This window comes from Pleurodeles waltl, chromosome 9 (genome assembly GCF_031143425.1).
Source record: "Pleurodeles waltl isolate 20211129_DDA chromosome 9, aPleWal1.hap1.20221129, whole genome shotgun sequence".
NCBI classification, from domain to species: Eukaryota; Metazoa; Chordata; class Amphibia; order Caudata; family Salamandridae; genus Pleurodeles; species Pleurodeles waltl.
This window is the reverse complement of record NC_090448.1, coordinates 390480174-390496156: the sequence shown is the minus strand read 5'-3', so window position 1 is coordinate 390496156 and position 15983 is coordinate 390480174. Positions and strand designations below refer to the sequence as shown.

At 45.5% G+C, this 15983-nt stretch overlaps 1 protein-coding gene across 1 annotated transcript in view; it reads right to left on the bottom strand.

Annotated features, from left to right (window-relative positions):
- TUT1 (terminal uridylyl transferase 1, U6 snRNA-specific) overlaps window positions 1-15983 on the bottom strand; it is a 533529-nt gene that overhangs the window by 160677 nt on the left and 356869 nt on the right. Inside the window, exon 8 of the mRNA XM_069207048.1 lies at window positions 6979-7101. Coding sequence (XP_069063149.1) covers window positions 6979-7101 — 123 coding nt within the window. The remainder of the gene's footprint in view (window positions 1-6978; window positions 7102-15983) is intronic.

Sequence of the window (15983 nt, the reverse complement as noted above, 5' to 3'; positions counted from 1 at the left end):
CCTGAAGAGGCTGTTGACTTGATCTTCCTCTAGCCCGATTCTTTCGTAAGGTTGGTAGGACCTCTGATTGTTAGGACTGAGCACCAGTCTGCTGGAGACCTTGGTACCAGTGAGGGGCTTGAACCCTCTGTGATAAGAAGCGGCATTGGAAAGGCCTGAAAGGTCTCCTTGAATCTTTACGTTTTTCTAAACCAACAGCTTCTAAAGTCCCTAATTCTGCTTTCATTCTCGCCATTTCTGCATCTGTATGAGATCCAAAAAGGATGGTGCCAGAGAAAGGTAAATTGAGAATCCTCTGTTGAGATTCTGGTTTCAAAGAAGTAAAGCAAAGTGATTAATGTATTTGAAGGGAAACTCGGTGGCAGCACTCATGTGCTGCTAATAGAGAGGAGCCTGCTGCTGCACTAATAATTTTATTTGAAACCATTAGGCCTTCATTTAGAATTTCTTTAAATTCCCCTCTTTTCTCTCTGGAGATATGCCGATAAATTGTTGTAGAGATTCCCATAGTGCCCTATAATAATGGCCTAACAAGGCTGCAGCGCTTGCGGTCTTCATTGATGTTGCCGCTGTGTTAAAAACTTTTCTTCCTACAGAGCTCAGCTAATGGGTCTCTCTAAAAAGTGGTAATGTAGAAGTGGGAGCTGTGGCATGCTGTTTTCTAGCAGCTACTACCACCACTGAATTTGGTCAGATCGCAGAAAGGCTGAATCTTGTCCAGGCAGTCTATATTTTTTTCTGAAGCCTGAAGGCGCAGCTTTGATGGATGACGGAGCTAAGAACAGGCCCATTGCAGGTTCCAATAGACCTGGCACTAGAGGTAATAGCAGACGTGAGGCCAACCTCTGTTGCAAAGTTTTAAAGATTATAGATGTTGTTGGTTTCAGTGCAGATAGAGGAATATTTAACTTGTTTGCATCTCTAACTAGTACTTCTTGGAATGTTGACTACGTCATCTACTAAAAGGATACGTAGTGCAGAAGAATCGGAGAGAGTTGAAGAATACCTCCCTATACCAGATGAGGAAGTCTCTGTGGAGTGTCTAGACCTGGTATAACGGCTTCGATGATATGAGTGATTTGGTGTGTGACGAGCCATTTGATGATGTCTAAAGTGATGTCTAGAATGATGTTTTGATGGAGAACAGGATCTGGTTCTCACAGGAGAGGTTGCCGTTGGTGGTTCCGGTGTTGGTAATGGAGGAGGTGTCGGCTGTGGAGGAGGTGTAGCAGGTATTAGCGCAGGAACCCCCTGCCCCTCTCTAGTCGGAGTCTGGAGAGCTATGAATTTGCCTCCGCTTCCTGCGCACTTCTTGAGGTGAGGAGTCTTAAATTGTGATTGACTTAGATCTTCCTCTTCCCCTCAACTTACTTCTCAACGTCTTACGACATCGGAGTATGTCTTGCTGACGTCAAGCTTGATTTTGACTGCAACTGACCGTGATGAGTCGACGTCGATCAGGACCTCAACAACGACCAGCGAGAGTGTCTCCACGTCAAAGGGCTCCTCATCGCTGATGGTCTTCTGTATGACAACAGTGTCACCGTCGTCGGTCTTCTTTTACTCCGATGTCGATATGCGCTGTCTATTTGACATTGACCCATGGAGAGAAGGTGAACAGGTCGGCGCTGCACCTCTTCACTACTTCGACGTTCTTGACATCCACCAGGATCTATGGTGTTTTTCAGTCCTTTTTTGACTGGCGCGCCCTCCAGAGGCTGATGACAGAGCCCTGGTAGAGGACTGTGCCTCTCCTCGCCCTGAGGTCCCACATGTAGATTGGGTATTCTGTTTTCTCCCCTCCTCCATACCTTGAAGACAAATCTTCTCCCTATCATGCAGGGTGTGCCCAGAAAAGGTTTTACACATTTTGCAGGTTTCAGGAATGTGAGCATCTGGAAGACAAAGGATACACACTAGTGAGGATCAGTTTTGGCCTTTTTCCTCCTACAGTCTGGAAACCTATCAAAAAGAGATGGCATTTTTGATAATAAAAAATATACATTTCTGCCGGAAATGGAAGGAAAAGGTGGGGAAAGTCCAAAAATGTGAAGCGAAAGAGTTGTCACTGAAATGAGCTGAATTTTTCTCAGAAAAAAAAAATGTTCAAGCTTAAAGCTCCAGGATCCTGTCAGCAGGAGCCAGAAAAACGAACAGAAGCAACTGCCACCAGCTGTGCATAATGGGATACTGGTGGTCTCTGAGTTCTTAAAGGCACAGTCTCTCTTTTAGCCATATAATGGCAGCCTATGGGGCTTCTCTGTTCTCCTCTTCTTTGTCTTTATTATGCAAAAGGGGTTTGTGAGAGAGATTCATTCTGTTAACAAATTATTCTCAAATTACAATGTGCTGGCTTTTATCTTCAATTTAAAATGGAGAGTTCAGCCAGCGTAGCCTATGTACACAGGCTGCATTATCTGTCCGCTTCTTAGGTGACTTTGCAGGCCTTCCCGGAAAAAGGCGAAAAATTCCATTTAAGAAGATATTTTGAAGGCTTGCTCCAGGGTCCCCGCACGTGGGCAGGACTATTCAGTGCTTATGACTATACATGGAAATCTACTATGCAATGAAATACACTGTTCCAAAAGGAAAAGAGAGACAAGGAACACACTAGGGAGTCCTAATTATTAGGAGCAAGAGTCCTCACACACCCAATTGAGTGTCATGCTTCATCATCGAACATGCTCCTCGTCAGACCGGCGCTGCAATGTCTGACGGGCACCCCCCGTAGGAGGGCTCTTTGCCGGAGATCTTTTCTCGATGATGCCACAAACCCCAAGAGTGAGTAAGGAGAAAAAGAAAGGAGAGATCAACAGAAAAACTAAAATTGCTAAAACTTTCTGTAATCGTGTAATTTATGATTCGGGAGCGCGGCCAGGGGTAGGTTACCCACACGTCACCAGGATTAAAGAAAGTTTTTGCAAGCCTGGCTAATGGCCTGTGTGATCCCATGAAGCCCGGTCCCGACTTGGGAGGGGTGACTAGTAGGAACAGCAAGTTCGGGTCAGATTGGACTCGTGTAAGTGACTGGTAACATTATTACTGACAGTTTCAGATTATAGTAGTCAATTTAGTTTATTGAAGGAGAAGTTTAAGATGCATTAGGTCCTGAAGAAGCGTCATAGGATCCTTCTGGACCATAGAGACGCGAAACATGTCGACCTAATTTTGAGGATGGTCTGGTAGTTCCTGGCCTCCTCTCTTCCTTAAAAAGTTGGTAGAGAGTGATTGAGCATTACCTCTATTTCACTCTCCTGTTACATTTTTAATCTTGGCCATCACCCAACGCAGACAAATAAACCTAGTACTCAGGTTCCTGAGCCAATTTTAGTTTTTCTGTTGATCTCTCCTTTCTTTTTCTCCTTACTCACTCTTGGGGTTTGTGGCATCATCGAGAAAAGATCTCCGGCAAAGAGCCCTCCTACGGGGGGTGCCCGTCAGACACTGCAGCGCCGGTCTGACGAGGAGCATGTCCGATGATGAAGCATGACACCCAATTGGGTGTGTGAGGACTCTTGCTCCTAATAATTAGGACTCCCTAGTGTTTTCCCTGTCTCTCTTTTCCTTTTGGAACAGTGTATTTCATTGCATAGTAGGATTCACAGGAGGGTATACACTGGACCATTAATCCTCCGAATCCCCTTTTTCTCTTTAAGTATACATGGAAATCCTCTACGAGAGAAGCTGTTGTTGCCGTGCCCCTTGTGGAATGCGCTCTGGTTTGCCAGAGAGTTTTTTTTACATGAGGGCAGAAGCCTTCATAATACCAGACACAATCCACTGTGAAACTCCCTTTTAAAAAGTGCCTCACTTTTGTTATGTTGATAAAAAGTCACTAAGAGTTGATATGATTGCTGGAAGTTGCTTATTTTGCTTAAACTGAACTTTTAACTTCTTTTAATATGAAAGGAGAAAATTGATTTCCGCACTGCTGAATCTGGTTGATATATATTGATAGGGAAAATGTTTCAATCAAGTGAAATGACAAATGATCTTTAGATATGAACCAGGGGTTGTTGGGAAGATTAACTTTGTCAGTGGGAAACCAAGGCACAGCCGCTTTGCTTCCAGATTGCAGACTCTTCCAGTCGATGTAATATCCAAGGTGCTGAATCATAACTGTTAATTAATTAGAATGGGCTTTTATTACTGCTACCAGAACTATGTTAGGCTGTGCTAATTTTGACATGGAGGGTGTTGGTAGAAAAATGTTCTAATAAACAATTTGGTAATCCTCAATGAAAATAACAATTGGCTGAACCTCTCATCTAATTTGTCTAGATACTGCTAAAAGGTGGACTCTTAGAACAGTATTTTACAGTCAAGCTAACCAATTGGAGCAGGTAGGGCAAGAACATATGTTGAGACAATAGACCCAAGTGATCAGAACATCACAAATTCTGCCCTTTTCAATTAGTAAATCTAGACTAGGGTGTGACCTGGCTGCTTGCTTGATCTGTCTACAGTCATCCAGAATGTGTAATGCACCAAATGCTAAGTTATAAGCAGTAAGGTAGGCAAGTTTAAGAACCATGTTTGTGGAAGTACTTTACATTCATCACTTGAGTGAAAACAAATGCCCCTTTGTGAACTGAGTAAGAGTTTGTCTGACATCTAACGCAAATGGTAGAACCAGCACTGCCTAGGCCAACTCTGGTGTCATCAATATCACTAGGCAATTTTCTGACCACATCCTGCATAGCACCCTGGGTAGGAGAGGAATTCGTATGAAATGCTTCTGGTCTGCTAGTAAAAGGTCCTAAAGTGGATCCTCTATTGATGGAAGATCATCACCCACCTGTTGTCAAGTTACTGTTTGCGGTTTACTGTAAGTAAACTGCAACTCGCCGCAATTGCACATGCATCGTCTGTTCCAGGCACATGCTCTGCCAAAGGGTCCTGCTAGTGACTCATCTACGCCATGCATACGTTGACAACTGGAGTGACCTTAACCTGTCCTGCTTTCTAATGTACGACATCATAGTTGTATTGTCGCGGATCAATTGGGTATTTCTCACTCGAAACAGAAAAGCTTTGAGACATAGCCTGACTGCCCTTACTTATAAGAAGTAAGCAATGGAGTTTTCCTCAGTGACCATAGATAACTGACAAATTCTGCAACATTCACAGAAGGCATCTGTTATAAGGAATAATTGCTGCCTGGGTGATAAGTTATTTCTGCAAATGCATTCGGTCACATCTGCAACCTTTGAACAGATGCTTTCATTTGAAAGGCAACCGACAATTTGTCATCCCAATCTCCTTCCACCTCGAGCCACTGTTTCTTCATTTTTTCTTGAAACTGGAGTCATTTGCGGTTTTCATTCCGTTAACAACTGGATGCAAGGACATGAAACCTAATTGTGCAACTGACAAAGGATCTCTAGGCAGCTGTAAAGTTCCTGTAATCAATGGAGAAGTAGATGTAGTTGCTGCTGGCATACATCAGGGTTTCTGAAACTGATGGCTCGGGAACCAATAAGTCTGAAACAGACAGCAGTGTCACCAAATGATTTAAATTCAATGGCATGTTAGAAGACAAAAGAGAGCTGACAAGGTGTCACTTGCAGCCCATAACACTGGTGCAGGCAGTGGGAGAAACAAGGTGTTGAAACAAACAAAGTCGTCTCTGAAGAAGTTGTAGCCTTTTCTTTCCTGGAACGGTTGAAGCAATGGTTTGTCATCAACAAGGGGGCAACCCTCCCAGAAGCCTCCCTTCAAATTGCGGTGCAACTTTCTCCATGTGAAGATAAAGTTGAAAAGAATGCAACTGAGATTAGAAAGGTGGCTGGCAGTGATTTGTAAGTCACAGCTGTCAAACTTGAAGGAGTTACATTTTAAAATTGTTGACTGTGATAATTGTGATAAATTCAGAGAAAATGAAATTGTGTTACTATTTTTGATGCGCTCTTGGGAGCTGACGATTTCTGAGCAGTTGAGAATTGCACTTTTTGGTTGGCAGCAGGCAACTCTCCCAAGCTGAGTGACTGCACCTAAATGGCAGTATCAGTGAGTTGTTTGGCCACCTCAAAAGTAGAGCGAGAGAACACATTTTTGAGTTTTCAGGTCAAACACAATTGTCTTCTTTTGAAGAACTGGCCTTGAAAAAGCATATTCTTTCAGAAGCACCAAGGATAATTGTTTACGTCTTTTAGTGTATTTGAATACAAGACATGGGATCATAGTGCAGATTAACATAAGAAAAGTGCATGCTTCTCTTCAATGCAAACAATTCTCTTGCCACAATCAGTGCATCATCTTTCCGCTTAAGATGTAATAGCGAGCCTAGATAATTGGAGAATGATTTTGGAATCCTTGAGCAGAGCCCTTGAGGATTCCCTCACACAGACGTCTGGTACAAAATAATCTGTCACTTGGAACACCTGGGGTGAATACTGCTCTTTGTATCTTTAACTGATTGCCAGGAGGTCAAGTCATAAAATAAGATGGATAGACTACATATTGTCTATGGCTATTCAGTATTGCTGAGTGCGTTATTGTATGGTGCTAAAGCTTGATGATAGGGAATATTCAAGCATGTCAATCTATGAAAGATCTCATTGAGAACTCCTGAAATTTGTCTAAAAGGCACTCCTTCCCACAGAGCAGAGAAATACACTAAGCTACTTGAGTTGTTTGAATCAATATGATCTTCAAATGTACTAAATTAAGCATTGTTCAGCCTTCCTGGAAAGAACACAAATGATTGCCACCAGGAGTTCAGGTTGCAGCTGCCAAGTGCGGAAACGCGATTACCAGTAAGCATAAGGAGGTGGACAGAATGAGGAGAAGAGAGTGAGTAAATCAAGAGGAGAGAGAGAAATGCATGAGATAAGGACAGAGAGAGTAGAAACCAAAATAGAAAATTAACTGAGTACAGTTAGCATGGAGAGGATTTAATTGAGTTGAGAAATAAATTTGGTTTCTTTCTTTCATTCGCATTATCTTGCAATCTCACGCTTTCTTTAGGGCCTTTACCTGCCAGTTCCTTCATCCTCTTAACAGTGGGAAGTGCAGCAGGGGTTCGAGTCTGCAGAAAGAAAATGGCCAGCAAAGTCAGAGCATAATTGTTCAGTAGTGGCCCACCTCCAAAAGCGTTTCCTGTGGTGAGAAGAAACAAAGTTATTGCTTGACACCAATACAGGATACAAATAATTTAAGTGTTAGGGTGATTGGGAGGGGGTAGGAGACGGGGGTCTGAAGACTAGGAAAAAGGTACTGAACCAACAACAAATAGTCTAACTATCATATTACAATAAATAAATAAGCCATCAATAGACATTTTAAAATTTGTATTATTTCTATGAGCACTGGTATTTCAGTACTTAGAGGGCACTGCAAGGCTTCATGCCCTTTCATGATTAAGTGGACCACAAGCAGTTCTCCGGCATCTTAAAGTTCAAAGGCCAAAACCGCCAAGAGACCCCTGAGGTCTCATAAAAGTTATTTCCTTCAGCTTACATAGCCTTCCTCTCCTTGAGAGTCTGGAATCTATGCTCAGGACAATGGTTTTCTACAGATTCTCTGCTCTTCACCAATGTGGCACACTTAAAAAAAAAAGAACTGCTAGGTCTCCTTTGTATTGTTGTGTAGCCATTTTAGATATAGTTTTACACACGTTATTTTAGCAAACTAGGCCTGCCGCTGTGCACTTTAACCCCTTAGCTGCTGGGCCGTTTCCCCCCCAGTGCTGAGCCCTTTTTTGGCTATTTGGGGTAGTTCTCGCTTAGGCCTTCATAACTTTTTGTCCACATAAGCTATCCACGCCAAATTTGCGTCCTTTTTTTCCAACATCCTAGGGATTCTAATGGTACCCAGAGTTTGTGGTTTCCCCTGGAGGAGACCAGGAAAATAGCCAAAATACAGTGAAAATTTCGTTTATTCCAAAAAAATGGGAAAAAAGGGCTGCCGAAGAAGGCTTGTGGTTTTTTCCCTGAAAATGCCACCAACAAAGGGTTTCTGGTGCTGAAATCACTATCTTCCCACCTTTCAGGAATGGGCAGACACCACATTTTCCAACACAAATTTGGCATTTTACTGGGACATACCCCATTTTTACTATTTTTGGTGCTTTCAACCTCCTTCCAGTTAGTGACAGGAATGGGTGTGAAACCAATGCTGGATCCCGGAAAGCTAAACATTTCTGAAAACTAGACAAAATTCTGAATTCAGCAAGGGGTCATTTGTGTAGATCCTACAAGGTTTTCCTACAGAAAATAACAGCTGAAATAAAAAAATATTGAAATTGAGCTGAAAACAACAGCCATTTTTCTTTATGTTTTACTCTGTAACTTTTTCCTGCGATGTCAGATTTCTGAAAGCAATATACCGTTTTGTCTGCTGGACTCTTCTGGTTGCAGGGATATAAAGGGCTTGTAGGTTCATCAAGAACCCTAGGTACCCAGAGCCAATAAATGAGCTGCACCCTGCAGTTGGTTTTCATTCTATACTGGGTATACAGCAATTCATTTGCTGAAATATGAAGAGTGAAAAAAAGGTATCAAGAAAACCTTGGGATGAAGATAAGGTTTTGAGGAGCAGTGGTTATTTGCACATCTCTGAATTCCGAGGTGCCCATACTAGCATGTGAATTGCAGGGCATTTCTCAAATAGACGTCTTTTTTACACACACTCTTATATTTGGAAGGAAAAAATGTAGAGAAAAATAAGGGGCAATAACACTTGTTTTGCTATTCTATGTTCCCCCAAGTCTCCCGATAAAAATTATACCTCACTTGTGTGGGTAGGCCTAGCGACCGCGACAGGAAATGCCCCAAAACACAACGTGGACACATCCCATTTTTTGACAAAATACAGAGCTGTTTTTTGCAAAGTGGCTACCTGTAGATTTTGGCCTCTAGCTCAGCCGGCACATAGGGAAACCTACCAAACCTGTGCATTTTTGAAAACTAGAGACCTAAGGGAATCCAAGATGGGGAGACTCGTGGGGCTCTGACCAGGTTCTGTTACCCAGAATCCTGTGCAAACCTCAAAAAGTGGCTAAAAAAACAAGTTTTCCTCACATTTCGGTGACAGAAAGTTCTGGAATCTGAGAGGAGCCACAAATTTCCTTCCACCCAGCGCTCCCCCAAGTCTCCCGATAAAAATGATACCTCACTTGTGTGGGTAGGCCTAGCGCCCGCCACAGGAGATGCCCCAAAACACAACGTGGACACATCACATTTTTTGACAAAATACAGAGCTGTTTTTGCAAAGTGCCTACCTGTAGATTTTGGCCTCTAGCTCAGCCGGCACATAGGGAAACCTACCAAACCTGTGCATTTTTGAAAACTAGAGACCTAGGGGAATCCAAGATGGGGTGACTCGTGGGGCTCTGACCAGGTTCTGTTACCCAGAATCCTTTGCAAACCTCAAAAAGTGGCTAAAAAACAAGTTTTCCTCACATTTCGGTGACAGAAAGTTCTGGAATCTGAGAGGAGCCACAAATTTCCTTCTACGCAGCGTTCCCCCAAGTCTCCCGATAAAAATGATACCTCACTTGTGTGGGTAGGCCTGGCGCCCGCGACAGGAAATGCCCCAAAACACAACGTGGACACATAACATTTTTTCATAGAAAATAGTGCCTACCTGTGGATTTTGGCCTCTAGCTCAGCCGGCACCTGGGGAAACCTAGCAAACCAGCACATTTTTGAAAACTAGAAACCCAGGGGAATCCAAGATGAGGTGACTTGTGGGGCTCTGACCAGTTTCTGTTACCCAGAATCCTTTGCAAACCTCATAATGTGGCTAAAATAACACGTTTTCCTCACATTTCGTGACAGAAAGTTCTGGAATCTGAGAGGAGCCACAAATTTCCTTCCACCCAGCGTTCCCCCAAGTCTCCTGATAAATATGATACCTCACTTGTGTGGTTAGGCCTGGTGCCCGCGACAGGAATAGATCACACAACGGTCAATGTTGGTCCTTACGTGAGGCAGCTGTTGACCCTGGGGTGATCCATTCCTGACACAGGCACTAGATGTAGGCACTCAAGTGGGGTAGTGTTTTTATCAGGACAGGTGAGGAGTCACTGGGTGGTAGGAATGTTGTGGATCCCAGCATATTCCTGTAGTTTGTGTGACAGAAATGCAAGAAAAATTGAGGTTTTTTTTCCAACATTTCAGCTTTGCAGGGTATTCTGGGTAAGAAAACTTTGGGGAATCCACACAAGTCACACCTCTGTGGACTCCCCCGAATGTCTAGTTTCCAGAAATGTTTGGGTTTAGTGTGTTTCTCTATATGGCCACCGAATCCAGGACAAAAAACACAGGTGCCTGCCTTACAAAACCAGTTTGTTTTGCCATAGATAATTTTGATGTCTCCACAATATGATTTGGGTGGTGAAATTTGGGGCTGAACTAAATTGGGGAGCTCCCAAGAGAGAGCTATATATATATATATATATATATATATATATACACATACATATATATATATATATCTCTCTCTCTCTCTCTCTGCTTGCCGCCGCATTCACCTGCTCTCTGGGTTGGCCTAACCCACTATTACCCAGTTGCACGAACAGCTTGCGAAGGGACAGCAGGACTGTCCTCATCACCTCCCTCATAATGTACTGGAAGAGGAGTTATCGAATGGGACTCCTCTGACTGAAAAATCACTCCCAGAGTCTGCGCCATTGTCCTATCCCTCAGATGCTGTCTCAGTATCTGATGTCTCAGTCTCTGATCCTATGTCAGAGCGGTCCGCTATAACCTGAGTGCAGGCAGCAGTCATCCATCAAGATGCCATCTCTGCTATTGGCTAAACTGTTGCTCTAAAACACTAGCCTACGTAGACAGTCACAAAATCGATGGTGTGTGTGAGATACGTGCAACAGTAGAGGCCACCTTACCTGCGCTTCTTCCCTCAATCAGCACGTACTTTCAAGACACTCAAAAAACACCTTGTCACATACCATTCGTCACAGTCTTTAGCACCTCCTGCGCCCAGTCCAACAATCATTATTGGTGCTCCCACTCCCTCCTCCTCGGATTCCCTCATTACCACCCAGCAAAAGTGCCCTTCATCTCTCATTGTTTTCCGATGGGGCCGCCCCCACCAAAGTGAAATCCTTGGCGTCTAGTGGTGTTTCCTGGCCCCCGATCGCAGCTGTGCTGCGAACGGGGGCCAGGAAACACTTCCAGAAGGCCTCGTAAGAAAGGGGACACTCTCCTCTTTCTTACGAGGCCTTTTGAAAGTGTTTCCTGGCCCCCCGATCGCAGCTGTGCTGCGATCGGGAGGCCAGGAAATCTGAAAGTGTTTCCTGGCCCCCTATCGCAGCACAGCTGCGACCGGGGGCCAGGAAACACTTTCAGGAAGGCCTCGTAAGAAAGAGGAGACTCTCCCCTTTCTTACGAGGCCTTCCCGAACGTGGGGAAGGCCGTTTTTCCCATCGAAGCAGGAAGCGGCCGCAAGGCTGCTTCCTGCTTTGATGGGGAAAACACCTTTGAAACGTCGGCGCTGACGTCACAAAGGGGCGGGTGGGGGGAAGACACGGAAGCTTCCGTGTCTCCCGGGGAAAGGTTAAAAAAAAAAAATCCTCGGGTGCGTGCACCCGAGGATTTATTAATACCCTTCTTGGTGTCGCCCACTGGTCGTGACACGCACCAGAGAGGGTGTGTGGCCGTCGGCCAGTGGCCGACGCCCGCACCGAAAAGGTTAACCTAGACATATTTTATTCAGCTTTGTTTTTATTATTTTAATATTATCCACACTTGCGGTCTTGTTTTATTTTCTCATTCTAGCTGTTCTTTGCCTAGGCAAGCACTGCGTTCTTAAACAAGACATTTCTTTCACTCTGTGCTTTTCTCAAGGCTGCAGTAAGATAGATCACCGGCAAAAGTAGTACGCTTTGTTTCTAACGTCCTCAGAAACATATACACTGTTATGTGGGGATCCTTTCTTGGAACATCAGCTGTTTTATTATAAAAACACTACTCTGACCCATGTACATTAGAGGGAGATTCTAGCCAGATGACCACAACTGTATGCTGATTGCTTTGCTGCAGCTGCTTACGTAGACTACAGGCCTCTTGCTCAGGTATGAGGGATGATCTCTTCCCAGGGGAACCTGAAAGGCAGAATTAGAGCTTAACATGCTGTGCACTAACATAGCCTAGGTAGGACTATTGTTAACGATCGTAGTGACAATATGGTAGTGTTAACTTTTATGCTTTAGTCTCCTTGTCTCAATTTTAATCCTGTCATGCTTCATCGTCCTAGTTATTGCAGTACACACTTTATCTAATTTGCAGTTACTTCAATAAAACCTTATTGAACTATATTCTGCCTCTGATTGTCCTTGCATATGTGAGACTAATGTAACTGAGAGAAACGGATGAGATCTGAGTGACCACGATTTCCATGAGGAGTCAGTTGTGTCATGCGCTCAGTTGCCCAATCATCCCTGCTCTAGGGTGGAGATGGGGCACTGCTAGTTAGCCGGAACAAAACCCAGATTAGGCCGACAGGTGTCGCCTGTAGTGGGTCCAGACTCAGTCCCCCCCACAGTGCAAGTGATTCAGCCGCCCAAATCCAGTACTCTCAAGATAATGAGAGCCTACGTGACATGGTGCCGCCAACGTTTGGTCAGGCACCCATTTTTCAGGTCCTCCTGAGCATCTCTGTCTCACTATATGCCACAACACCTCAGTACTATATACGAAGACATCCTTGGGATTGAAGATTTTCCTCCTCGGCTAAGCAGGGAGTACCTAACTAACGCTGTAGATTGTTCAAGCTTGAACTCTAAAAGGATAATCCCCATTTGGTGTGCTTATCGCTGAACAAAATGACCATTCATCATGGCAAACCCACAAAAGGTAGCAACTGCAGTCAATATGCGACCACCCCTTACTGCACATTTATTGCCACATGGCCCAATGGCCCAGCCTATAGAACACAAATCTTCAATTCTTGGGTCACATTTCCTGACTCAGGCTAAAAGAAGCATTACACAGATAACTGGGGTTTGTTTTAGACAGAAGCATGTTATTGTATTTTTTAAAGGGTAATCGTACATAACTACAATGTTTAAATAGGTCCAGACATATTTAAACATTGCCATCTTTATAAAATAATTCTGAAAAATTCTGAAGGGGGGGCCCAATGATTTTTATTTTTCAGCTGGGGGGGGGGGCGCGGCATTAAAATGTTTGGAGACCACTGCCCTACAGTGTCCAAGCAAAACCTTAGACATGGTAAGTGCAGGGTAGCCATAAGAGTATATGGTCTGGGAGTTTGTCAAACACGAACTACACAGTTCCATAATGGCTACACTGAAAACTGGGAAGTTTGGTATCAAACTTCTCAGCACAATAAATGCACACTGATGCCAGTGTGCAATTTATTGTATCATACACCCAGAGGGCATCTTAGAGACGCCCCCTGAATACCTACCCGACTTCTAGTGTAGGCTGACCAGTTTCTGCCAGCTGTCACACACCAGACATGTTTCTGGCCGCCTTTGTCACTCTGTGGCCAGGAACAAAGCCAGTACTTGGTGGAGGTGCTTCTCACCTCCCTCTGTAGGAACTGTAACACCGGGCCGTGAGCCTCAAAGGCTCACCCCTTTTGTTACAGCGCCCCAGGGAGATGCCCGCCGCTCCGGCCACTGCCCCCACTTTCGCCGGCAAGGCTGGAGGAGATAATGAGAAAAACAAGGAGTCACCCACCAGTCAGGACATCCCCTAAGGTTCCTGAGCTGAGGTGACCCCTACCTTGAGAAATCCTCCATCTTGAGTTTGGAGGATTCCCCCAATAGGATTAGGGATGTGCCCCCCTTCCCACAGGGAGGAGGCACAAAGAGGGTGTAGCCATCCTCAAGGACAGTAGCCATTGGCTACTACCCTCCCAGACCTAAACACACCCCTAAATTCAGTATTTAGGGGCTCCCCAGATACCAGGAAATCAGATTCCTGCAACCTGAAGAAAGAAGGACTGCTGACCTACAAGCCTGCAGAGAAGAAGGAAGACGACAACTGCTTTGGCCCCAGCCCTACCAGCCCGTCTCCAACTTCAAAAACCTGCAACCAGCGACGCATCCGACAGGGAACAGCGTCCTCTGAAGCCTCAGGGGACTGCCCTGGACTAAAGGACCAAGAAACTCCTGTGAACAGCGGCCCTGTTCAAAACCAGCTACTTCATTGCAACTTTCCAAGACTGCACGTTTCCTGTCGGAAGCGTGAGACTTCACACTCTGCACCCGACGCCCCTGGCTCGAGATCCAGTGAACACACACCTCAGGGAGGACTCCCCGGTGACTGCGAGCTCATGAGTAACCAGAGACGACCCCCCTGATCCCCCACAGCAACGCCTGCAGAGAAAATCCAGAGGCCCCCGTGACAGCGACTGCCTGTAACAAGGGACCCGACGCCTGGAACCAACACTGCACCCGCAGCCCCCAGGCCCTGAATGAACCGAAGTTCGATGCAGGAGTGACCCCCAGGCAACCCTCTGCCTTGCCGAGGTGGTGGCTGTCCCAACAAGGCCCCCCGTGCCTGTCTGCACTGCTAGAGTGACCCCCGGGTCCCTCCATTGTTTCCGACCTGAAACCCGGCGCCGGCTTTGCACACTGCACCCGGCCGCCCCTGTGCCGCTGAGGGAGTGTTTTGTGTGCCTACTTATGTCCCCCCCAGTGCTCTACAAAACCCCCCTGGTCTGCTCCCTGAGGACGCAAGTACTTACCTGCTGGCAGACTGGAACCCGAGCACCCCTATACTCCATAGGCGCCTATGTGTTTTGGGCACCTCTTTGACCTCTGCACCTGACCGGCCCTGAGCTGCTGGTGTGGTAACTTTGGGGTTGCCTTGAACCCCCAACAGTGGGCTGCCTATGCTCCAAAACTGAGACTTGTAAGTGTTTTACTTACCTCCTAATCTAACCTTTACTTACCTCCCCCAGGAACTGTTGATTTTTGCACTGTGTCCACTTTGACAATAGCTTATTGCCATTTTTACAAAGACTGTACATGATATTGTTTTCATTCAAAGTTCCTAAAGTATCTAAGTGAAGTACCTTACATTTAAAGTGTTTCATGTAAATCTTGAACCTGTGGTTCTTAAAATAAACTAAGAAAATATATTTTTCTATACAAAAACCTATTGGCCTGGAATTGTCTCTGAGTGTGTGTTCCTCATTTATTGCCTGTGTGTGTACAACAAATGCTTAACACTACCCTCTGATAAGCCCACTGCTTGACCACACTACCACAAATAGAGCATTAGAATGATCTACTTTTGCCACTATCTTAACTCTAAGGGGAAACCCTTGGACTCTGTGCACACTATTTCTTACTTTGAAATAGTATATACAGAGCCAACTTCCTACAACGCTCTACAGAAGTTTGTTAACCGGTTCTGTGCCGCGGACGCAACGGTTACGTCCTGCGGCACAGTGCTGCTGTGCCGAGGACGTAACCATTACGTCCTCGGCACACAGCTCAGAGGGAGCGCTCTCGCTCCCTCTGTGTGCTTCCCCCCACCCCCCAAAGGCAGGGATGGAAGGGGAAGCCCTTCCCCTTCCACCCACCCCCCCCCATAATGACGTCAGCGCGCGATCGCCATTTGCATCCTGTACGCGATCGGAGGAAGGGATGAGTTTCTTCTCCCGGTGTTTGGGGGGGGGGGGGGGGGAATGGGTTTGAAAGAAAAAGGAACCGAGGGAAAGGAAAGGGTTTTCCTTTCCCCCGGTGTCTCTTTGAGCATTACTGCTGCCCGATCGCATTGCGATCGGCCAGCAGGAATGCCCACTAGACGCCAGGGATTTGTTTTTTTTTATTTTTATGTGTTTGTTGAGTGTCGGGGAGCGGCCCCTTGGGCAAGGGTCGCTCCCTTTTTGGGGGCAAGTTATTAACGGCCATTACTGCCCCCCTTGGGGGCAGATTGACCTACTATTTTAGGCTGATCTGCCCCCAATGGGGGCAGAAACCACTGGAACGCCAGGGATGTTTCTATTTTTGTTTATGTGGGGGGGGGGTGTCCCCT